Source organism: Triturus cristatus, chromosome 11 (assembly GCF_964204655.1).
Source record: "Triturus cristatus chromosome 11, aTriCri1.1, whole genome shotgun sequence".
NCBI lineage: Eukaryota > Metazoa > Chordata > Amphibia > Caudata > Salamandridae > Triturus > Triturus cristatus.
The window spans coordinates 320,656,943-320,683,562 of NC_140594.1; the positions used below are offsets into that span (position 1 = coordinate 320,656,943).

The 26,620-nt window shown below is 43.5% G+C and overlaps 1 protein-coding gene and 1 long non-coding RNA gene across 4 annotated transcripts in view; both read right to left on the bottom strand.

The window, feature by feature from the left end:
• WSB2 (WD repeat and SOCS box containing 2) overlaps positions 1–26,620 on the bottom strand; it is a 401,974-nt gene that overhangs the window by 154,886 nt on the left and 220,468 nt on the right. For all 3 annotated transcript variants that reach the window (XM_085634631.1, XM_085634630.1, XM_085634632.1), the window contains exons 5-6: positions 8,615–8,746; positions 3,323–3,423 (exon numbers count right to left, since the gene is read on the bottom strand). In XM_085634631.1, the coding sequence (XP_085490757.1) occupies positions 3,323–3,423; positions 8,615–8,746 (233 nt within the window). The remainder of the gene's footprint in view (positions 1–3,322; positions 3,424–8,614; positions 8,747–26,620) is intronic.
• Positions 25,483–26,354, bottom strand: LOC146784125 (uncharacterized). Its single transcript, XR_014970689.1, has 3 exons — positions 26,181–26,354; positions 26,040–26,092; positions 25,483–25,955 (listed from the first exon to the last, which is right to left on the bottom strand). It is a non-coding gene; the product is annotated as an uncharacterized LOC146784125 (long non-coding RNA).

Here is a 26,620-nt window from a genome sequence, read left to right on the forward strand (position 1 = left end):
TTCCTCCTGGTGGCAACAGAAGACCCCATGACTCTTGCAACCAAGTCAGCTGTGTCCAAGCCACTTTGGATCACCTGACGTGCCGCCGCTTGGGTATCCGAAAGGACCTCATTGAAACCTATCCTATCCTCTTCAGACAGATTAGGGGCCAGCTGCTTTTCTGAGTCCATAAGTGCATGGATATACTGGCCAAAAAGACAGGTGGCATTCATCGACTTAAGGGCCATGCTGGCAGAAGAGAAGACCTTCTTGGCCGACTGATCCAGTTTCTTTGCCTCCCTGTCACTCAGGACTTGGGGAAAAGAGCCCGATGATTTTCTGGAACAGGCAGCCTGAACCACCAGACTCTCCGGAGATGGGTGAGATGTCAAAAAGTCTGGGTCCCCCGGAGCTGCCCTATACCTCCTGGCAATAACTTTAAAGACTGCCGGAGCAGAAAAGGGCTTACGCCACATCTCCATTACTGGCTCTATAATGGCGTCATTAAAAGGGAGTAAAGGCTCCGAAACATCAGAAGGAGAGTGCAGAACTTCTGTTAAGATGTTGGGCTTGAACTCTGCAGAAGGCAATTGCAGATCTAAAAGTTCAGCTGCCTTCTTTATAATGGCATGGTATGGAGCCACATCCTTTGAAGGAAGGTCAGAAGGAGGAGTTATCTCCCATTCAGGTGATAAGTCTAGGCCACTAGCCTCCTTCAACTCAAACACATCGTCCGATTCCATGAGCTCCCCTTCCTCTACTTCCTCCAACAGGTATCTTTGCTCATCCAGCACCCTTTGGGCCTCCCTCCTAGACCTGATCCTCACAACTGGAGTCGGCGGCGCCGTGACCGAATCAGACGGCGCCGGGGCCGGAGCCGAGTTCAGATCCGATGGACCAGCCGGCGTTGAACGATGTCGAGTCGGCGCCGGTAAAGAAGGGAGCGGCGTCGATGTCCTTGGCGCCGGTAGATGCCAAGACGGCGTTGCCTGAAAAAATGGCATGAAGGGAGCCTGAGGATAGGCTTGGGGAACTCCCAAACTAAAAGCCATAGGACCCATAGGTGCACCAGAGGGGTACATGGCTCTGGAGAAGACTCCGTAAATAGCATTAAGATAATGCGTTGGGTCCTGACCTGGTCCTGGAAACGCAGGATATTGTTCAGGCATCACCGGACTCGGGCCAAACGGCACCGACGGTGGAATCAGCGGAGCCGAAGGCTCTCCCGGAGCTGGAAGCTCCTCAATCGGAACCGGGGACGAAGCCGGAGATGGAGCCGGCATCGGAGATGGTGCTGGGCCCGGAGCCGGTGAATGTTCCAGTGAAGCCACAGGTGACGACAGGCCAATAGGTGAATCCGGAACAGGAGAGGGAGACACAAAGTCCTTACGGCGTCGGGAGGGCGACGTCTATCTCAGAGCCGCATCCCTATCCGAGTGACGTTGAGATGAATGCCTCCTCTTCTTCTTGTGCTTCCTAGATTTAGAAGCATGCCCCGAAGTCGACTTCGACGCTGACCTCAACCTCGACTTCCTCCGGCCTCTTTTTTCTTTCTTCATCTTGGCAATGAAGAGCTTTGCTTCCCTTTCCTTAAGAGCCTTGGAGCTCATCTTGCGGCAGCAAGAGCATCTTTCCACATCATGGTCCGATGACAGGCACCACACGCAGTCGTCATGCGGATCCGTTATCGACATGTGTTTCCCATATTCTCGACAAGGTTTGAATCCAGACTTCTTCGTCGACATTTTCGCTGAAGAAGACAAAGAGAAACCAGCAGAAAACAAAGTAACAAGAATAGCTACAGAGAGATTCCCGAAATCCGTTGGCGTCGACGGCGCGGAAAAAAGGGAACTGACGTCATCACGCCGACGAGGTCTTCTTATGGAGCCGGTGATGTCAGCGGAGTCGCCAGCGGAGCCGTGTCTCTGTGACGTCGTCTTCGACCTCATCGGCTTGGATTGCTATAAAAGTTTCCGAATGTTGCTGGCGCAGGGGATATTCACAAGGTGAGGAATCCACTGGCAGATGTATCAATCAGAAAAGAATTGTCAGAAAATTCTGCAGAATGCCCATCTTATCTAAATTTGACCAAAGCGCTGCTCTGGGGACAAGTTCGAAAGCTGCACTCAAGTCAACAAGTGGTACAAAAAGCCGACCCCTGTTGACTGCTACAGCCTTCCAGAAAATGCAATTGAACCTAAATAGCTGGTCAACCGTACAAGTACCACTTCTGAACCCTGCCTGGAAATCAGGAATTACGCTGTCCAGCTTAATCCAGTTCATCCTCTTTCTTTTCATAATTTGCAGTTTGCTTTACATATTCGTTTGACTTCTATTCTAGGATTTACACGTGGGTCGATTGTTTAGACTGGGTGGACTGCTCTACTGCACATGTTCATATGTGTGTGCTTACATAAAATTGTAATATCTTTGCTGTGTCCTAAGCCCATCAACGAAACTAGCAGTTTATACCCCACAAGCATACTCAAAACACATTATACACACTATAACCTTGCAACCGACATCCTGCTATACAGTTTATTGACTTAATGTCATACTAAGTAATGAAAGGAGAATTCAGAAGACCTAAATTGTAGAAATCCCTCCCAGATAATATCAAAACTCTCCAAGTTCCATGTGTGAGTAGTTTATCCAGTTCTAATTTTTATTTCGAGCCTAGCAGCGCACATGACCTGCTCTGTGAGGCAACCTGTATCCAGTGTATGGGCATTCAGCACGCCCATTGCTTTTGATTAGTTCCTTGATGTTTTTTGTTTTTTAAATCCTTAGTTTTCATTGGTTTATAGCTTACATTTGTCCCTCCTTTTGCTGGTTTGGTCATAGTCCTGGAGACTGCCCCTGTGGCATGCATTACTTCACGATGGGCCATATAGGTTAGCGTCGCGCACTACACGTTTTGTTAATTTTCTGCTCGGCGGCGCACACTCCCTGTAGCCTTGCCGTGAGGCGCATCCGTGCTTCACACAAGCTGAACAACGGAGGCGACATCATGGCGCACTCCCTGCAGCAGCTCTTCCTCCTGCTGCCAGCTAATGCGTTGAAGGTGGAGGGAAGGTTTATATCGCAGCTTGCATTTCTATAATATGCTTATGGTTCCTTGTTTAATTTGCATCTTTGGAATTTAGTCCTGAATCTATTATGGGACAAACAGGATTACAAATACAAGACTTTAAGGAAAACCACAAGACTCTATGAACTACTCTTGCTTGGACTCGGCAAAGTTATAACTTGTATCATAAGAGCAAAAGTGAGGTATGTAAAACGTCTTTTTCTTTTACATGCTCAGACAGCCACGACCTAAAACGTCAGAGCAGTCTCTTACCGAGCTCTCTCCTGCTGCAGAGCATAGCATGCTGCTGTCCGGGGAGACTGAACAGCAGTACACCCACTGGAGGTGCCCGGTTAACACCTGGATCTGTTTACCTGTGAAAGACAAAAAACACCTTCATCTTACCCGAGTGGCAACTGCACCCGACACTTAATTCATCTCCATTCCCACTCCTTCACTCAACACTTAACTGCAGCACTTCTCCCCCCCTTGGGTGACATCGTACGGTGATAGTTGTTTCTTACATATTCAACAAGGCACACACTTTTGTATGCTTTCTGACACTCGGTTTTCAAACACTTTGTAATACGATTTATTTGAGCCATTGATACACTTTACATTACTGCTCCTATTTTGCAAAACACATTTAATTCTCTCGTTTCCTTATCCATGCAATCTTATGACCTGTAAGAAGGTGCTTCTTTTTAAGCCCATTCTGCATCTAGGTCATCATTATATTTCCTGTTCTTAGAAACCGCTTCTGCTCACTGGACCTGTGAAATGCGCTCTCATTTTCTGCATGTGTGCACTGCTTTTAATTCCGGTGCATATGGGCTGTTTGGCCTGCATGTATGTGCTGTTTTAATTCCTGTGCCTTTGCAGAGCAATTATTCCATGCATGAAAGCACTGCTTTTACTTGCTGTACCTGTGCAAAGCGTTTATTCCCCAGTCCTTTGAAAAGTGTGCATTACCTTCCCCTAGGTTTCCCTATATTCATTGTACTTTCTGAAAGCCGTCTATGGACCGCCTCTATTCTCTGAAGCAGTGCAAATATTAGAAAGCCATGCTTTTTAGAACCACCAAGTTTCACTGCATGAATGGACTGCTCGTTTTTCCTGTACACCTAACAAGGTTTAAAGTTCCATAGTTATGCACTGCTTTTCCATGACAACGGATTGCTTTTATTACATTGACATGCACTGTTCCTTTTACCTACATCAAAGCACTGGTTTCATTCTGCATAAAGCAACTCATTTATTTGGTGTGTGGCATTATTCCCTGTAAATACTTTTATACCTTTATGGATGCATTAATTTTGCACTACATTTCCATGGGGAACAAAGTTTCTGTACATGGTTGCTATTTTGTTGTGGAAGTGGTTGGCGAGGGCGTCGCAAAGCTCTTGTGAGGAGGGGATGGAGTTCTCGGTGGCTGAGGGGCAGGTGAACTCTGGCAATGGTGAAGAGTACCTTAGTTTGGGTGGAGCTGGTTTCGATCCAGTGGGTTTGGGCCTCCTTTTTTGCAGCTTTGAGCTGGCGGTTGTAGTTGAGGGCTGGTTTTCAGGTGGCTCGTTCGATGTGTTCGGGTGTACCAGCTGGCTGGTTTCATGGGAGTGACTAGGTTGGCGGGGTTTGGGAACCAGGCGTTGGAAGTTATCTATTGTCTAGTCCAGGTTGTTGTTGATGCTGGGCTGGGTGGTGCCGAGGGCGTCGGTCCATTGTTGCTGAGTGATCTTGGTCCAGCAGCAGTAGGGTGTGGAGAGGTCCACAGAGGGTGAAGTGCATGATGGGGTGGTCCGACCAGGTGAGTTCCGCGGTGTGGCTGTATTTGATTAATTTGCTGGGCGCGAAGATGGGGTACAGAGTGTGTCCTGCTTTGTGCGTGGGGTCGGTGACAACCTGCTTCAGGCCAATGTTGCCAAGCTTTCTATGAGGTTGGTGGAGTTGATGTCAATGGTGTCATCCAGGTGGAAGTTGAGGTCTCCCAGGAAGACAGTGTTCGGGTTTGACGGCAAGTGTGGTGATGAATTCCGCGATGGCATTGCGGAGGCTGGTTCTTGGTCCTGGCGGTCTGCATGCGAGTGTGCCTTTGATGGTGGTTTTGTTGTATTTGTGGAGCTGGAAGTTTGTGTGTTCCATGATCAGCGTGGTCTCATCATCTGTGATGGTGCAGGTGTCTGATTCCTTGTGTACGATGGTGATGCCACCTCCGTGTCTGTTGGTGAGGTCATGGTGTTTCATCTTGTTACCACTGGGTGTTGCTGTGGCTATGTCTGGGGCCAAGGTGGGGGTAAGCCAGGTCTCCATGATTAAGGTCACATTGTGGCAATGGTGTCCCACAATGGCGTGTTGGCAGAGCGATCTGACATTGATTAGGAGGCAGCCGAGTTGCCCCAGGGGAATAGGGGGGTGTCAGCATCCGGGGCTGGTAGATGTGGTGTTGGTTGGAGCTGGGGTGGCACTGAACCGGCAGCGGATGCAAGTGAAAGGTTCCCGCTGTGGAGCATGGTGATGTGTGGCAGCAGTTGTTGTTACCTCCAGGGTCCAGGGCACAAAGATCTGTGCAGGAGTATCTGTGGGAGTGTGAAGGGCCAGGGTTCCCGGTGCTGGGCACCGTCCAAGCGCAGACGGGCTTGCCTGTGGCACACTATTGGTGCACCTGCTGTGCACGCCCACTGTGAGGCCGCACAGTGGCCAACATAAATAGTCCTGGGAGGTGCGATTGAATACATTATTATCCATTTCATTTTCCAGGCCACTAAACTCCTCGATTAGGATAATTTACTTTATGGGCCAAATCAATCATGAGGCCTGAGACTGCAGACTAGTGCTAGACTGGGTTTATCAAAGTCAAAAGCTGTATGTGCTAGGTCTCATCTTTAACAATGCTCAATTACTCAAGGTAAAGACACACAATTGATGGACGGAATACTGAACAAATCAAAACGTTCACCCCCAGTCAAGTGATCTGGGTTAAATCCATCACTTTTGCTCACCATGCCACCCCAGTTTAGACGTGGACATATGCAAATCAGTATTGTCTCTGTGCCTCATGGGAACAGTCCAGCCCGAACTGCCAGGCCAGGTCCTCCCTGGACCGGAAACAACCATCCTAGGACCGGTTTCGGGGCTTCACCCCTCATCAGCCAGAATAGCTAGAATCCAGTGGCACAGTGAGACCGGGACCCACGTCTGGGCATACCCGGCGCACTTTGGGCGAGAAAGCAAAAGACACACAATTGATGGACGGAATGCAGAACAAATCAAAACATTCACCCCCAGTCAAGTGATCGGAGTTAAATCCATCATTCTTTTGCTCAGCATGCCACCCTAGTTTAGACCTGGCCACATGCAAATCAGTCTTAAACCTGTGCCTCATGGGAACAGTTCAGCCCGAATGTACGACATTGTTCTGCATTCTGTCCAATTGTTCTTTTTGCATTTGTCACCCCGAGTGGGACAGGTATGCCCAGATGTGGGTCCCGTGCTCTCCATGCCACAGGAGTCAAGCTATCCTGGCTGATGAGGGCTGAAAGCCCGAAACCGGTCCTAGGATGCTTGTTTCCAGTCCAGGAAGTACTTGGCCTGGCAGTTCGGGCTGGACTGTTCCCATTGGGCGCAGGGTCAAGACTGATTTGCATATGGCTGGGTCCAAACTGTAATGGCATGGTGAGCAAAACAATTATGGATTTAGGCCCAGATCTCTGTACTGGGGTAAATGTATGACATTGTTCTGCATTCTGTCCATCAATTGTTCATTTTGCAATTACTCAAGCTTGACATATACATATGCCTGGCATGGGTCGACGATGTTGCCAGTCGCATCCATATGCGGCTCTCTGGTTCATAGCTGAACTACTTCCTGTGATAAAACCATGAATAAAAAAATACACAATGAGCCTAGTGTAGTAATCACACAAATAAAGACTAACTGCGTAATGATCAGTCAGGCCTCAGTATTTTTGGCCCTCTCTGGTACAGATTACTTTCTCCACATAAGGAAATATCAAACTAAGTTCTCCTCTAGACCCTCAAAAAGCTACAGCTTCTTTTCTCATTGACATCTGTGACATCGGACTTGACACTGTTACCATTACCTTTTATTCGAAGCAGGCAACTATTAGACACTTATATCGAAAATATTATAACAACAACCATTGACACATTTATCTTTGCATATTACCATCCCATTTTTACTGCCTTTTTTTAGAAAGCTCACTGTAGGTTGAATAAATTCTCAACTTTCCATATTTTTGGCAAAACATTAGCGTTAGGACCAAGTTTCGTTGGACTTTCATCTCACTAATGTGCTTCAAGTCAGATCTTATTGCAACTCTGGAAAAGCTATGGCGACAATGCATCATTGATTATAGTTGATCTTTCTCACCCGATTTTAATAGTATCCCACAGCTTTTTCGGAATGCCGCGGCCCAGGTCAGATAAGGTTTATTCCACTGGTAATATATCTCCCACCCTTTAAACAATCGTTTTATCTTTACTCACTTCCTATACAAAAATACAATAATCCTTAAACGCCATTGTGTATGTTTTCAGTCTTTTCAAGATATTTACCCTAAATGTTTCCAATCTCGGTTCTGGAAGTATCTTCCTACTCAAGTACGTTGACTGCTTCTGCAAACGTGCCTATTATATCCAGAATTGGACGCTCATGTATGTGGGCCACTCATGTTCATACCAATCCCTCATTCTGGAAACTCCTACTAGCTTCTCTCATATGCATCTTAATTAAGCAGTGTATGGGTGTTCGTCTCTGGAATTCTCTGCTCTTGGCTGTAAGCAAACTTGTTTTTACTTACAGATGCAGCTCAGTTGTTGTGTTTCTTACATCACCTGCATTAAGGACTAACCTGCACCATGAAGCTTATTGGGTTAATGTTTCACCTCAGAAGTCTCAGTATACCATACAACAATCCCTGTATTAATGCACTACATTCACCCTGCTTCTATGCAGGGTTTGCAATCCATGTATCGAAACCATGCCTACATTCTGTGTTTACACACCAATATACTTTTATATTTATGCATAGATTCTATTTCACGGATCCATGATCTTCATGTATGTGACAAATTTCTTTACTCTATCTATACCCTACTTTTTTTTCCTCTATGTACTGTCTTCGGTCATTATATAAACAACCCTTGTGCGTTTTGTATCTATGCACTGTCTAGTGTTTCAATGATCTCTTCTCTATTCCCTGTTTCAACTGGTTGGCTCTATTTTCTGTATTATAAATTCACCCTAACTTGAAATAATTAATAACTTTCAAAGAGAAAGTTTTACATCTTTTGCAATGAAATTTCCATCCTAGCGGACTACCAAGTTGCATTCATCTTTTCCTTAAAGTACGGTTGTTTTGGACTGTGCCAAAAATTCAATGTTACTGTAACAAGATTCCAATGGCTGTCAGAGGCACGTAGGTAGTGAGTGAGACTTGAAATGATGGGATTTTTACATATGGGATATGGAGTGGTGGGGAGGTAAAGCACACATGAAGGTTGACTGTCACGGAGGAAATATAAAAACACCCTGAAGTCCTCTCATACCATTTTTTTTCAGGTCCCAGATCCGAATCGTCTTGTCTCGTGAGGCAGAGATGAGAATTCGGCTCTTGTTGGGAATGAAACTTAAATCCCTGACGACATCCAAGTGACCGGAAAGGTTAAATAGCAGGCGTCCTATGGAGAATAACAATAGGTTGCTCTCATCTCAAGATGAAACAGCGACTTATGTAGCAACAATCATCATACAGGCAATTAATATGTAGTAAAAGCACGAGCAAAATGCAAACTCTACGAAATAGTACAAACTGAGGTCAAGATAGCCTGCAAGTGAACACATTCCTTGATAACTGGGTATGCAGCTGCTAGAAACTAAGAAAAGCCAGGAGTTTAAGCCTCAATGTGCATCTGTTAAAGAAGGTGCCTTGTAAATGTATTGAACTGAATGGGGGCAACAGGTTAAGACACAGAATTAGACATTGCTACTGTATGTGTATATTAGATGAATGAGTCTACAAGCATCTCAGGAACTCCATGGTCTTCAGGAAGATCAGATGAAAACGATGGCAATGCTGTATTGATACTATGTCAGTTGACACTAGGTATACCGCCATATAATAAAGCAGCAACTGGACTAAACATTGACAGTTAAATACATGGATATCATTCCAGAAAATCATTGTGGCACCCCATTATCCAAAGCAAAGTTTTGCCCTTCAAAAAGGCTGCACCCGCCAGGCGATACAAGAGCAACAATGCATTTTTGATTCTCCTTGCAATGTTTAAAATCGGGAAGCCCAGAAAACAGAGTTGTTTTACAGAAGGCGGCAGAAGTCTATGGAAGCCTAGGTTTGGCCAGCCTGACACATTCTTCATAGTCTAAGGCTTTAAGGAGATTTCTGCCAACAACAAAGTCAAAATGTATTGAACTAATTGAACTGCAAAGGTTTTAAGGCTGGAAATTGTAACCTCAAGCAACTAGAATACCACAGGCCGTTAAGAAAAATATCGCAAGTATCCAATGTGTCTATAAGTGTCAAACGTTTTTGCATCTTTATCCACAGTCCATGTTTTAAAGATCTGCCCCGCATGTAAGGGGCAGGTCAGACCCGCAGCTCTATATACAACGTCTAATTTCAACAGCTGGAGGCCAACATGCTTTACACCTACCCACAACTATGTCCCCTACTTCTATAACTAGCCTCAAGTTGGAAGCCTATTCACTTTACACCTTCATCTCCCTTGACTATGCGAACAGCCTATATTTTGGCCTATCCGCATTCATCATATGCAAAATACAACTTATCCAAAATGCTGCTGCAAAGCTTCTTCTGTGCTTTCACTCGAGAACGGATGGCTCCAGTCCTGCAATCGATCCACTTGCTACTTATGGCTGGAAGGGCAAAGCGCAAGGAACTCGGCATTGCCCACAGAGCCTCCCAAGGAAAAAGACTGCTAGACCTACAAGTTAAATTGAAACACTACAAACCAAACTGAATACTGTGCTCCAGGCTTACACCAATTATCATATCACCTTACCCTAAGAAATGTGTAGGAGGCACTGCTTTCTCTTCACAAGTTGCCGAGCTCTGAGCTCACTACCAGCCAACATTAGAAACACAGAGCATATACACTTCCAAAGATAGTTGAAAAAACACATGGCTATTTCCTAGATAACTGCACCACACACAGCCTGGCAACAGAACCCAGAGAACAGTTGCAACCTCATGTGCACCACTCAGCCAACAACCCAAGAATTGCAAACACCTCAACCAGCAGTCTGCTTTCGATATTCAGGTAACCTACGAAGGGCTAACTATTGTTTGCCGTGGGATTATATAATTATGTATTTGCATATGTAACAGTTATGTCCCGCAATAATAGTAAAACCATAATATGCAACAGGTCAGCAACAAATTATAACATATCTCTTAAATTCACGTAAGACATCTGCTATGAGAGTTGTCCACCACCAGCACTTTACAGCAAACAAAAAACAGCCATCACCAAATGAACAGGCATGGACTATCTGGAGAGATCTGTCAGACATTGCTGGGTGATTCTGACGACTTTAATATAGTCCACCTATGCAGGTACCAAATATCTATACAATCTGACCGCTTCTTTATATCTCGCAAGGACACTCAGATTATCGATAATAGTAAAAAAATTAAAAAAAGACAACAATCATCCAACCACTCACCCTACACGGTGTAGTGTGCTTCTAACATAGGCAAGCACTTCAATGCTCCACATAGGGATAGTAAGCACTCTATGAATACTGAACAACAATACATTATGCTGTAAAACATAATAAGAGTAGCCATTGCCAGTATCCCTAATAATCCCTAAAACATATAACTGCCATGGTCAGAATATTTCTCAAGACCTCAGCAATAGGCCACATCCCTAGAGACCTCAGGGATTAGACTTTGGCTACCACCTTTTCATGTTGCTCAAAGCAAGTTGAGCAACATGAAAAGGTGGTTTGGATAGAATAGATTATGCGTCTAAAAGGCAATTCACCATTTTCTACACAAGGACAACAATTTCAAAAAGCAACTGGAACTAGCAAAAAAGGAATCTATGGAAATAAGTTTGCTGATAGGAAATTTTCACAGAAGCACGCGGACCACGAAATCTGGTCTATGGTCAATGTGACTGCCACAGACAGAGAACAAATTGTGCCCAATTATCTCCAAATGCCACAACATGTGTAGATGGCAAGCCGTTGGTGTTTTGCTTGGCTGTTAATCGCTTGAACGCTGAAGACTTAAGCTTTTGTTACAAACACTTGAGACTAGCAAAATACTAGCCCAAGCTCAATTCAAAAATCTTTATTTCGGTCAGTTTCGACCATAAAAGATACAGTTATAAAACACTTTAGTTTAAATACAATTGATATAAATATAGAAATTACAATTGAACATAGTAGGAGCATTTTAATAAAATAGCAGTTGGATTACCTATTTCATCTATCGCCATTAAAACTTATATATTACAATAAATACAATAAAAGCTAGGCAAAATTAACAAAGGCAACATTGATTTAAAAACCATAACTTATTCTTCTGTATATACATCAATTTCTAGTTGGGTGAAGGTTTCTAATTACAAATTTTTCTTTATCGGTTCGATCATTTCAGAATCACTATTTCCCATAAACACCCATAGATCGTAAAGTGCAAGTGCAATATTCACTAAAAACACTGACAAAAATATACACAATCCTACCCTGTTATAACTTCAGCCCAGCTTTGGCTCTTATGAGGCTCACATTGAATAAATATCTACTTACACTGAAAACAATCAATTGTGAGGTGTCAGTCTTCAATATACGTTCAGCTTCACTACAACATCTAGTATTCAGGTTTTTGTAAACTGGCTTTATCCACTTTTCCTAGGTCTATCATATTTGGGACAAAAGAATAATATATGTAAATCATGTTCTTTATTGTTATTTGAATATAATACGCATAGTTCACTACTTTTGCCATCATGAATGTTGCTCCATCTTGATTTATTGGCATTTGTTTGAAGCACCCCATATCTAAACTTCATGAACAAAGATTTCGCCAATTGTGGCCATACCTCGTCCAGAAAGGGTTCAAACTGTGCTACATCTTTAAACTAAAGAAAATTAGATGTTAATGACCCAATAAAGGGGCTATGTAGCACACTATTATTGATGTAGGCCCAAAAGGTGGACTTTAATAGTTTCTTGCAAGCTAGTGTCAACTGGGCTGGTTCTTGCCAGTAGTGAGATTAGCCCAACTTCGACATCCACAAAGCAACATGTTTAAGCCAAGGGATGTCACTACTCTTATCGTTTCTCATAATCTCTTCAAGGCCTTCCTTATAATGTAGCAACTCTGGGGTTACCATAGCCTCACCCAAAATAAAAGTGGTCTTAATAAAGCACGGTGGTCAGTGCGTTTAATATTTAAATCAATAAGAATCGGAATTAGGGGAGTTCGAATGGGGAGGCTTAATAGTTTCCTTAAAAACTTGTTTTCTCCCAATTCAAAATTCTTTTTGCAGTAAGGTCCCCATATTTCAGCTCCATAAAGGGAGGCAGATTGTGCTTTATATTTGAATACTTCTAAGGCAGGGGATACTGCCTTTGAAGTGCTGTCCCCATGTTTCTTTAAAATAGGAAGTGAGTTTTGAAGCAGAATTAACTTGTTTTTCTCCAATTGCGGCTTCCAGGATCATTTGGTATCCAATGTGATAGTGCCTAAATAATTAAAACTTTGCACATATTCTAATTTTTGATTATTAAGCACTAAATTCTTTTTAAACGATCTATGAGGATTTATTGACATGTATTTAGTTTTGCTGGAGTTAATTTCGAGACCTTTCATAGTACAAAATTTATGGAAGGAGTCCATTAAACATTGCAATCCTTTTGGGGTTTGTGAAATTAGGATGTTATCGTCAGCAAATAGAAGCGCTGGCACTGAGTCACCCCCCAGCGTAGGTGCATCATTCTGGCAGCCATTCAAATAATTAGGGATGTCATTTACGTACAGAGAGAACAGCGTGGGTGCCAGTACGCATCCCTGGCGTACACCCCTTCTTGCCGGGATTGCCTTGGTAAGTTCACCCCTCGGGCCCCATCTTACTTTAGCAAAATTATCATCGTGGAGCCTGATTATTTGTATGAGTAGTTCACCTGGCACCCCTTGCAATCTCAACCAATCCCAAAGTAGATTTCGGGGTACAAGGTCGAATGCTGCCTTTAGGTCTACGAAGGCAATGTACAAGTGACCCCCTCTTATGTGTATTTATTTCTAGTATAAACATGTAAATCTAAATACTTGGTCGATCGTACTAGTTTTGATTCTGAATCCTGCCTGAAATTTTGAGAGAACCTTATTCTCTTCAATCCACTCATTTAATCTATTTAAAATATGCCTAGCAAAAACTTTTTGTAAAATATCAATTAAACTGATAGGGCGATAGATTGCCGGGTCATACCGGTTGCCCTTTTTAAAAATAGTGATCATTTCTGCCCCTTTCCATGTTTCGGGTATCGGTGTGCCTGAGGCTATTGCGTTACACAAATGATTTATGTATGGTCCCCAAACACTAATATCATGTTTCAGTAAGTCTCCCGGGATTTTGTCAGGTCCGGGAGCTTTCCCCGGTTAAACTGCTTCAATTGCCACTATTGTTTCCTTCATGCAAAAATTTAAATTAGGAATCTTTGGAACAAATGCCAAGTCTTCAATAGTGCCAGATTGCACACATTTGGTGTCTGTACAGAGACGGGAAAAGTGGTCATCCCAGGTATTGGCGTCCAAAAACAAGTCCTTCTTAACACTTTGTGACGGATTCCCCTTCTCTATTGTTCTACAAAAACCGGACCGATCCTTAGCCTTGGCTGTACTAATGAAGTCTGTCCAAATATCATCATCCCATGTTTTTTTCGCAATCGCAAGAGTTCTCTTATATTTTATCCTTTTTTCCCTAGTTACAGTTATGTTATTTTTTATTGCCTGGATAAGTTCTACTTTTGCTACCCGGCAACTTTTGTTGTACCAGGGATTTGCCACTTCGTCCCTTTCCTTTCTTCCAGTAGTACTCTCCTTGGGTATGTTACTTATAACCGGAGTTAAAGCATCTACAAGGGTGTTATGTAGATCTAGCGTTGAAGTTTTATCATCTAGTAAGTGGAGGAAGGATGTAATAGTGTGCAAAGATGTTATAAATGCATGCCATGGACTGGCTGTTCCCCAAAATACGGGGCCACTTTAGGGCACGTCGGTTGTTACTTAATATAATGTCATCCACAGTAGTACTATTATCTCTGGTACCCCAAGAAGTAGAAAGGAAATATTGAGACGCTAGCGACAATTGTAGGGGACGATGGTCACTCTCGGTTCTTGGATCTATTTTTATATCAAGGACATGTGACCAGAACTCTATCGACACCAATAGGTAATCTATATGACTCCGAGAGCTGCCTCTACAGAATGTATATGCATTTGGCCTATCGGAGGGCAGACGACCATTGCACGCTCTTAATCCATTACCTGTAGTGAGCTTCATAATTTGTGCAACTGCTACAGTACATTGCACTTCCCGGTTACTTTCTATGGCTGGAATATTACTTGCCATATCTTCACCCTCAATAAGGTTGTCAAAACCCACCACAGGTTCATAGTTACAATTAAAATCTCCACCAACAATTACCCTCATCTTTGACCCCAAAGTACTTAAAAAGGAATCAAGCTGTTCTATTGTTAATGATTCTTTGGTAGCTGGGCTTGGTCTATTATAGATGTTAATTAGGTGTAGTTCTTTACCATTCCATGTAATCAATTTTACACCAACCATGTCCTGTGACGGTATGTACAGTGGGATAATTTGGATTTCAAGGGTGATCCTTATCCATATTGCAAGGCCCCCTGATGGCCTGCCTTTTGCTGATGGAATGGCATTCACACTAAATGTCTTGAACCCCACTCTGTGTGGAGTTTCCAGTGTCCAAGTCTCCTGTAGAAGGCAGATGTCGCTTTGTTCAATGTATTCATGCATTACCATGTCCGTTAAATGTCTGTTTAGCCCTGCTACATTCCACGAGGTAAGACGTACTTCCATCTGCTTACACGGTTCTACGGACGAAGGTACCCCGCTTTCCACAATGCCATTAGATAAGGTTAACATATTATTTTCCATTGGCTGATCCAGGTGTGACCCTATAGGGGAGGCTTGTGAGCTAACTAGGACTCTTGCCCTCGCCTGCTTTGGTGGTTCTTGAATCCCATTTATCTTTATCTTTGGAGCACACAGCAAGCTAATTATGGGCAACTGGAGATAATTTCCTCCCTTAACAACAACCATTTTTTCTTCCAGATGGTTGACTGAAACCACCGTTGTATTAGTACAATTGAACTTTATTGCCGATTATGCTGAGTATATCTAGCTTATCCACTTTATAACTTTCTTAAAAGGATAAAGAGACTTGAGAAATTAGAATACAAAGGTGAAATAACAATAGCATTGGGGTAAGTGGGAAGACAATATCACCCGTACTTCAAAAGTTGGGTTATTTTAACAAATGCATTTGTTTTCAGGACCTCACAAGCCTTCCTGTCCTGGAGAACAAGTCACATGACACAATCAATATCTAAACTGTTCTTAAATGAATTACTCACAGTGAGGGAGCATACAAAAATGCCACTGGGCAGCTGGCTTTTTATGACAACCCACAATCTAGTAAACAGAAGTACAATCTTGTTGCCCTCCCCCTCCACCAACAAATCTATAGCTCACAAATTGGTTATGAACACCAACTGATATTCTGCCCGCACAAACTGGTCTATAGTTATTTAACTTGTACAGGAATGTCTTAAAATGTTCCTTTGTTTGCTACTTCTGTGATGTGGCCGTGGTTTAAATCTTTTACTCTGACTGTATCTGCAGTGTCGCTAGCTGGTTGATAAACACTCAATAAATTATATTTAAGTAACACAAAAAGCTGGCACCAACGACCATCATGCTCAACATTCAAAGCCTAAAGAACTTGTCTTATTCCAAGCAGGGAAATCTCAAGAGTTTAAGACAAGGGCCCATCTAAACTGAGATGATAAGACAGCAAAGTGGATCTGCAGCTCTATGTTCAAACAACCCTTCTGTAATTCCTCTGAAAGGTAAATTCGTTCAGCAAACAAACAGATTGAATTCAGACAGGCGACTGATAAACAAGGTCTTCAACGAAATCCTGATCAATTGGTAAGCAGAAGGCGGCCTGCTTAGGTGCTAGTCCCTTGATGACCCAGCCCTCTATGTAATAGTAAATGTGAACAAACTAGTGATGTAAATATGTTTGTCACTCTCCACAGTCAAAAATATTTGAAAACCCTGTGATTACATAGACAGAAATTAGTTTCATTTCATAGTGTGGTTTTGGTTTCTAAGAAGATTTCAGACTGCATTTAAAACTGTAATTATGAAAAGTAAGTATAGCACATACTCACCATACTAAACTGATAATGCCTACTGAACTGCTGCTCAGATCTCATATGAGCTCACCATGTTAAACTTTAAAGATTAAGTACTTGTTAAAACGAAGACGACACCAGTTACTTAGGTGATGGCGTAACAGTACCTAATTAAGAGTTCTGGTCTTGGGAGTTTGCAAAGGCATATTTTGTATCTGCAACTACAAGGAGGTTTTTGGATTTCAAAGTACATACATGAAGTCTTGATACAAAGACAAAAAACGAAAACAGGGGAGCTTACAAGCTTTCAGTAGTTCTACAGCTGTCAAATGTGAAGCTCAGCCCGGAGCATGACCTAGAGGGTTTAAAGCTCAGGAATACTGTCTCATGAAGTGTACTGCTCATTGCCAGATCCCTGCAGGGCCAGCCAGAAACACCAATAGCAGTGGCCCAGGATTCAATGCACAGTGTGACAGTATGGCGAAGGGAACATTACTCTGTGGCAATGCTACATGGCACAAGTCGGTCGTAACGCAAACCACGATCATGTCAGTCAAGTAAGTATGTGTGTGCATGTGTGGAAAGTCTGCGTGTGTGTATGTGGAGCACACGTATAACAAAAAGTAAGTGGGGGGAGAGAGAGAGAGGAAGTAGTCCCCCTCTCTCTCTCTTGATGTCTGGGAAGAATGATGGCTATTTCTGACATAATCATGAATTTCGCTTGTAAAAGGGTAGGCCTGACATAATTGTGACGCATCTCAACATATTTTGGTCATTTCTGGAGTGATTGTGCCCATAGATGTGGTATTCAATGGCGACATAATAGTGGCTACTTCTTACTTATTTATGTGAATTTATAAAGTGTTACTAACCACCCAGTGAAGGCATAATGATCACCTTGACATATTGTGAGCACATTCAGCCACATTCTGACACCCCAAGGCATAATGGTGGCATTCCCTGGCAAGCCTGGGCCGCTCCTGGCATACAGATGGCAAGTCTTAGTCATGCAGACATCCTTGAGCTAATCACAGTCAATCTGAGCACAACAGTTGCCACCCCAGGCACAGTAATGGCTATCCAAAATACACCATTGGTATCGCTGACCTGACTGTGCCACCATTTGCACAGTAAATGCCACTCACAGTGTAATGAAGGCCATTGTAAGAAATTGGGTTACTGGTTGAGGGGGTGAAACCGAACTCAAGCAGGAACCATAACCCTTGTCAGAATGATACACAAGCAAACCCCAAATTAATCTGTGCTCACTCTGGTAGCTTGGCACAGACCAGTCAGGCCTAACTTAGAGGCAAAGTGCAAAGCATTTCAAACAGTAATAAGAAAAAACACAACACAAGAAAAATCCCACACCAACAGGGTTTATTTTAGTCAATAAAACAGGACCAAAATAACAAAAATCCAATCAGTTTATCCGGAGATAGGCAATTTTAAACATTTAAGTGAACATAACGCCAAAACGCACAAAGTGGCAATGATGGATATCTGGACCCTACAGACTGGGACAAAGTCACAAGTTTAGGCTGACCGCGATGGAGCGTGGGCAGGTCCAGGAACCCAGTTAATCCTGCTGAACAAAAGTACCTTACATCGTGGATGAGGGCCATTGCAAGGTCCCGTGCCAAGGATGCGTTACACAGCCAAAGTGATGCATCGGTTCCGAGGTGCTGTGAAGCTGCGATGCGAGGTCCTGTGTCATCATCTAGGATCCCTTCAACGAGGGTTTCTGATATGAAGTCCAGCGTAGAGGATGCGTTGCACAGTCAAGGCAATGCGCTGTTTCCGAGGAGCTGTGAGGCTGTGATGCGAGAACTTCCTCCTTGGTCGAGGCTGCAGTCGATGAGAAATTTGCGATGCGATGGCTGCGTTGAGCTTCACACAGGTGGTGGTTCGGATCCGGGGTGCAAGGTTGATGCAAAGTCCTTGCATAGGGAGAACCCTTGCAGCAGAGGCGTTGCACTGGTTCTCTTCAAGGTTGCGCCGGGCAGGAGAGGAGATGCGTTGGTTCTGCTGGGTCCACAGATGGGCTGGCAGAGCACCTTCAGGCCCACTTCCAAGGGTCCAGAAGTGGAGTGGCACCACTTCGCATGGTAGGACTCACATTTGGCAGTGCCCAGGTGCTGGGTTGAAGTTTGTTGGAGCCTTCGGTCCCCAAGGCTCTACTCAGGAGGTCAGCCAACTAGCCCTTGGAGTCACTTTAGGATCTTGGGATCAACAGATTCAGGTCCAGTCCTTCTCACCTAGGTAAAAGAACAGCCGGGCAGGGCAGTAGTCCAGCAGAGTGGCAGTGCACAGCAGTCCTCCTTCCTGGCAGACTATTCAAATGTCCAGAAGTGTACTAAAGAGTTGGTGTCTGAGATCCAATATTTATACTTGAGCCATCCTTTGAAGTGGGACATGCTTCTAAATTGTGTCCTTATGAAGTCCCAAGACATCCTGCCCTCCCTGCCTGGCCCCTGACTAACTACTAGAGGTATGTCGCCCTTTGGGTGGAGGCAGGAGACATCCTATTCATGTGGAAGTAGGGTTGTCTGCCCTCCCATCCTGCCAATGATGGCCCTTCCAGGCACACCTAACCTCTCCACTGTGTGTGGCTGATTAGGAGGAATACATAAAGCTCAACTGTCAGCTACACCCAGCCATGTGACCCAGAGACAGGCTGCAGGCACTAAAGGGCACTAAAGGGCTAAGACACGAAAATGGCAACTTTATTAAAGTATATACGTGAAAATAGAGGATGCACTCCTTCCCTTTTGTGTGTCCATCGATGTTAGAATTATCTTCATGTAGTGCGTGCGATCAGATTCTGTGATCCGTCCCAGTCACAGTACTACATACAAGTGTTAGCAACAAGGCACTCATCTCGCACCATCTCTGTCGCACTGCTGAATGGGGAACATTTCCCTGTCGTAAATCCATGTATTCCACTTTAAACCATTTTTTCCATTAGTAGACCAGCGTTAATCCATAATTTCTTTCCAAACTTAATCAATCACTGCAGAGACAGCGTTATGTCACTCCTTGAATTTTTATTTTCAAAATTTCACATTGATACTGCGCGCCCATCCAGGCTTTTCACAGTAACACGTAATCCAAACAGTGATATATGCGTCTGAGTAGACTCATTGCTCTCTGCCCAATGCATTTCGAGTCTCATATGACTCTTCGTCAGGGGTCACTGCAATAAATTAAAAAACAGCTCAATTGACAGTAAACAACAGACCTGAATGAATAACAAAATATATTTCATCGCCATTAATGAACTCACCCCACCCTCTCCTTGACACATGTATAACTTACTAACATACCCATACTATCTGTAAACCCATCCGTCTCCCCAACCCACAAATGACAACGTGACCTCCTTACCCTGAACCTCTCTAAACTCCCCTTTTAACTAAACTATGCAACCCCTCTAAATCCCACGTTTTTGCAATCCACCCACCCAGCTCAAATCCAAACCAAACATAACGCTGTGAATTACCTAAATGAAGGTGGTGTCAGCAATATAGCCTACTCGTGCACCTCTCTCGTTGATTGAAATAATAATGATTTCGCACTACACTTTGCTCACGTCGTTTTAAAACCAACGTCACGCCTCCATACACCAATCATTCGGATTCTCACACCCCACGAACCTAACCCCTGTCAGCTGTCTAAATCGCCCGTGCAACAATCGTAAACCTACAATTCCCACAATGCGTATTTCCAAAATTAGTCCGTGTTGTTTCTAAACCAAACCCAATGTTCCCTACCTGACTCTACCCAGCCCTACCTAGATCGCAGCAGAGACAGCGAAAAGTTGGAGTGGACCCTATGTAGTTTTCATCACCATAGAGCTTTTGCTTGGGTGTATTTAACAATGATAACTACAACGCTCATCATGGGTGTCTGAAAGGGTCATTGCAAAGCTGCCATAGTCTTTTATAAAAATACCTCAGAGGAAGTTCTTGAATGTGCAAGAGGCGTATTAAGGTGGTTCAGGTTAAGCATGGTTACGGAGTGTGAATGAATTAATATTGAAAGCAACAGTATGGTGATATGACCAGGTGGTTAGGGATGTAAGTCTTTTTCCAGAGTAATTGTTAAGGTTTGGGTCAGTGGTCTGCTGAGGGAGGTTCCACAACATGTGTATTTGTAAAGTGCATGTTCACTGCAACAGGTAATTTGGCACTGAATAACAGATGGATATTGTTACCAAACTCAATGGTACTCATTTTGTCGACCTCAGAAGGATGAAAGGCTCAGTGGACCTTCCGGGATTTGAACATGTGACCAGGAGGTCAAACACAGGCCCCTACAGTGGACACATTAGTCTACTGAGCTACCAGACCCAGCGTATAGATCCATGTGCTTAGAAGACTTAAAAGGGCTACATTAGTCATCTGTGGGGGTGGGGGGCACGGAGGTAGAACCAAGTAAACTGAAGTTCCCAAGGAAGAGGCTGTTTGCATGGGTGAGAGATGAACATTTGGTTAGGTTTTGGTAATTTATGCATGAAGTATTGTGAACCATAACTTGCCATCATATTTCTCTATTTAGGGTATCTTCTTTAAATGAAAAGAAAAATTCGGACTATATCCGCAAATTGACTATGCTTGATGATGGAACACTTTAAAAAAAAAAAAAAAGGGTCTGTTAAACTGCATACTTATACTATTGCACTATACCATACACGTACCATATCATTGTGTTTAGAACTTGGTCTTAGAAGAGTGCAGAGAGATACTGCTATCTCTAAGCCTCTGGCTCCACAACCCTTGGTATAGCACAACATTGCAACCATACTGATACACACCTAACTCTTAACTTCTCATGGATAATATAAAAATGCTATCCCTGAACACAGAAGGGATTAGAGATACCTATACACAAAAGAGATTGCTCACCCTGTGAAGAGAAGATAAATACTTTCCACCTTCATAAGTAGAAAAAGGATACCATATTCTTTTAGGGATCCAAGATTGGTTTGAGGTAAATCTATCTCCCTGAGACACTGCTGAGTAGAGGAGGTCACATGCTCACCCACTAAAGGCATAAAGAATTGCGCTATCACCCTAATCGCAAAGCAATCAAGATTCGAGGCTGTGATGGTCAAGGCTGATAATGAACGCAGATGACTTACTAAAATACAGTAGACAGAAAACTGAGACCTACTTGGCGTTGTTAATCCATCAAACTCAGACACCATCAATTCTGAGATGAGCTAAGTAAAAAACTATGGGCAAGCTCACCAGATTTATCTTTATAATGGACAGGAATTTCAATGTACCCACGGATGGGATCTTAGATAGGCAAATGCAAGTTTCAGCTCTCTAAATCACACAGATGCTTAATATGTACAAAGATGAGAGCTTAACTGATGCATGGAGGGCATTTAATCTGGAGTATCAAAACCAAACTCGCCAAAATAGTGGACACAAAAGAATAAGTTACTTACCTTCAGTAACACCTTATCTGGTATAGGCTAGATCGAGCCGCAGATTCCTTACCTTAGAAATATCCCCAGGCGCCAGACTGTTTCTACAGCAGTACCTTTGCACGTCACTTGAGGGCGCTGAGCTACTCTAACTACGACTTTTACTGGATGCAAGTATTATAGGCTGGGTGGGTTGGTAAGGAATCTGCAGCTAGATCTAGTCTCTACCAGATAAGGCGTTACCAAAGGCAAGTAACTTAATCATCTGATAGAGACATCTAGCCGCAAATTCCTTACCTTAGGATAGATACCCAAGCAATGTCATCTTGGAGGAGGGTCTGCATACTAATTCCACAAAATATTCCCAACTAGGCTCTCCGGTCTGCAGAGAAAACAAGCATTTGTAATGCAATAGGTCTCGCATTTACGTGAGTTTGAGCTAATGGTATTGTAAATGATAATGGCTTTTATTTATGTTTTAAAAACCAAAACAAATAAAAGGCATTGTCATGTACAGTGCCAATAGCTCAAATTTGTGTAAATGCGAGACCTATTGCATTGCAAATGCTTGTTAAACAGTTACTTGAGGGGTCATATATAGGTTCATGCTAATAATCAAGTACCTTAACAAAACAAAAACAAAATAGTGTTCAGGTTACATACAAACACGTATCGATTTGCACGCGTGCACACACATACTCCGCCCTCTCATATATGACCTGAATTTTTTTTTTACAGACAGATCACTGCAGCAGGCACGCAGACTTGTGAGCTGCCAAACTGGAACCTGTAAAGCATAGCAGGTTACAGTTTCCCAAAGATGATGGGTTTCAGTAGCATAGGCCCAGCTTACCAGTCTTCTAGTGCTAGGCTGTTAACAAGCTCTTCCTATACAAAACTATTTGAACATATAGATTTGAAGGGCTTCAAGAATGTTGATTAATTTAAAAAAATCACATTTCTTTCCTTGGACTCTTAACAACAAAAACCTTTATCACCCTGATGCTTGTCTTTTGAACACCGAACTCCTGCTTAATGAATACTCTAAGTAGGATGGGTTAGTAGAGATGGGTGTAAAACCTCGGCCTCACCTTCCAAACCTTACTAATGCACACCATAGGACGGAGAAATTATTAATCAAAATGTTTCAGAAGTATTGCACGCCAGGGTAGGAATGGAAAAAAATAGACCTGGGCACCAAAACAAAAGTGGTCCAATTAGCGAACAATGCAGCTGAAAAAGAGGCCCACATTTGCAAATCAGGGCAGTTTTGAACTTGCCATACTTCTAAAGTCACGCTGTATGGGCACGGGTCACTGCATGCATTTGCTAAATACAACGCTTTTTTGGCAGTTTTATACAGTACTAACTCGACCCGAAGGTATTAGAGTGATTTACATGAGCACCAGTTACGTCACAGACCACACATTCATTTTGTTTGGCACGGGGAAATTGAACGCTCTGCCCAGAATCACAGTTGAGCGTCCCTGCCGAGACTGGAACCTGGTTCCTCAGCTTCAAGGTCGCCCACCCTAGCCGTTAGACCACATCCGCTGCTTGTGGCAATATCAGTGAAATTTGAAATCAACAGGAAAACACCAGCCCACCTGGATATTAAACAGGCACACAAACTGCTAAAAATCGGCCCACACACTGATCTGTAAGACCAGCCCATCGGATACTGCCGGATTGCCCATGCCATTGCCACTCCGACCCTGCTGCATGCGACATTGTGATTTTCCGCTTTTGGTTTATGGGCCGTAATTTAAATGTGGAAAAACGAAGCCGCGTTTAATTGCACTCCAGCTGGAGGCTTTAAACCACTATACTTACGAGTTGTGGTTTGTATGTCGGCTGCCAAAATAATGGAGTATCTCAACAAATAGAACCCATAGCTACGTGAAGAAACATCTCTAAAGGTTTTGCCAAGTGAAACAAGAAAAAAAAAAAAACAGCACCTACATTTCTCCGGTCAGCAGCAGGGTGCGCTGAAGCCATACAAGTCTTCAGATCGACCGACTGCACAATTTAACCAAGATGAATGAAGACTTGGAGCTTTACATGGAGCTTGGCGGGGAGGAAACTCGTCACGAACGTGGCGTGCATCCTTTTCCCAATGCACTTGTAATATAATATGGTAGAAGGGATATCCGCTACGTTTGTGACCCAGTATCTCATCAACCAAACTCCAAATAAGGTGCCGTCAGAATTATTTCATTGCCCTTCAGCTCATTCAGTCATTGCAGGGAGCGGCAGATTGCCACGGACCCGCCGGTGGGAGGAACGCCCCCCCCGCACTTATGTCTGATGGTCTTTGCAGCGCGCCACGGATAATAAATGGTTGAGGGCGTGGCAGCTCAGCAGTTACGTCGGACGAGATCAATGCAACAAGTCTTTATTTCACATTGCGCGTGCGCAGCGCGACAACATTCGGAAATAGGCATCACCCCCCCATTTCTATATTTGTCAGACATGCGCCGCCCTATATCTCACCTGCCTCAAAACCCAGGCAGATGATGTGGCCTAACAGTCCGAGCTGCCGTCTTTCGAACAAGGCTCCATGTCGGCTCAAAAGCCTTTGATTCTGGGCAAATCACTTTATCCCCGTGCCTACCAAAAAGGAGCGTTTCCTTGTGTGACGTAAGTAGTGCTCATGTAAAGCGATACAATACAGTTGGGTCGAGTTCACGCTATATACAAGCGCACGACATGACGTATTTGCTTGCCTTTTTCTGCCGTCCCACTTGGACGGCCTCGTCTGCCTAAAGGTTTCTTTTCTTTATGGGGCCATGTGTTTGACCCCATAAAGATAAGAAACCTTTTGCAACGAACGCAAAGCAGGCGAGGCCGTCCAAATGGGACGGCTCGAAAAGCCAAGCGAAAACATCACCAGCACCTCTTTCCCAATAGCTGGCCGCCGTTTACCATAAACGGTGACGCCGGCCAATGGGAGAGAGGGGCGGGGCTTCATGCCCCTTACTGAAAATACACTGTTAACACTAAATCTCGCCAGCGAGACTGCGCATGCGCGCAGCCTTACGCTAGCGAGACCTAAAAAGAGGCCGCTTGCCAGGAAGGGAGGGGTGGGAGAAAACATCCCACCCGAAAACTCAGGGAGAACCGTGTGCAGAACCGAATCTGTATCTGTGCAAAGACATGGGAAAAAAATGCATAGCAGAAGATCAAGAAGAGAGGGTATAACACTCCATTTAAACACAGCCCTATAACGCCTCCCAGAAGAGTAACCGGTCCAAGAGGCCGAGGCAGAAGGCTAAGGACCGCAGCTAAAATACTGGGCCAAACTCCCAGCCATAGAAGTAGGCATGTGACAACAATGAGGGTTCTGGCTCCAACGCAGTAAGGCTGCGCCAATATAAGATTCAACAAAAAAATGCCAGTACTGCACTATGATTAACTCGTTTTTTATGATTGAGTAGCAATCCTCAATTCAAGACCAATCTTATAGTCTGACTTCTTTTGAAAAAATCCTTTTATTTTAATTTTTAGTCATATAATTATTTGGATTATTCAATTTCTTTAAACAAAAATTGAGATGACAACAAAAATAGAGACTTGAACAAAATATATACAACAACGTATAATATGTACAAAGACATGGGAAATGTCACAACTTTCATATAATGTGATATTCAGTAGACATATTCAACATTTAAAAGACAACATTAAGTGCACTTAGGGACATAAACAGCAAAACCTAACAAATTGACGAAACATTGACAAATATTCCTGTTCATGGACAAGAGAAAACGCCCTGTGTTGATTAAAGTTTTTTTGAAAACAGGTGCGGATTCTGGTGATTAATAAAGAATTTATTTGTTCTTAATTATCATGTAATAGACCATCCAATAATCTGATTTTTAAGTTTGTAATCCTGGGGAGATTGGTCTATTTGAAAGGACGGAGATAAAGGGAACAGGGGTCGACGCGTTTCGAATCCCCTAAGTAACAGGGATTCTCATCAGGACCGTGAAGATTCAATCTATAAAAGGAATAATAAAAACATTCTGTCAGTCATACTCAGAACACTCAACTTCAATCTATCAAGCAAACTCTCAGATCATACCTTTGTCATGTGATTCAGCAGTCGTTCTCCCAATGTAGTTATTTGGAATGGATCTGTAATATTAAGGATTCAATGGACTTAATAAGGTTGGAGTACCGAATAGAAAGGAAAAAGGTGACTTGAGTAAATCAGGGCACTCACATGTAGATGCGGTGTGTCCGCGTGATCAGTTCCTTCTTGTCGATTAAATCAGTCGATTCTAGAAGGAAGAAAAACCTTTATTTGCCTCGGCAAAACAGGGGCAAGCACTGGCGACTTCGTGAGTGAAATTGGCTCGGAGTTGGGAGCATATAAGCACGCTGCGCGTCTGATTGTGAAGGAAGGGTGTGTCCAAGAATGAAATAGTTCTTGCAGTCGGTTGCGTACATTCACGAAGAAGTATGTGAGTACTTCTGCATTCAGATTCGTTTAGATTACGGCGGCTTCCTAGGTTGTGAAAGGGTTTAAGAGATCTTACCAGTGTTAGATTTTCAAGTCTCCTCCATACGCAACCATGTCCATGACTGAGGCGCGTTAGTGCTTGACCCGGTTGACCCGGTTGTAAAAGTAATCGGAGGCTGCTGCTAAGGATTCTGGGCATT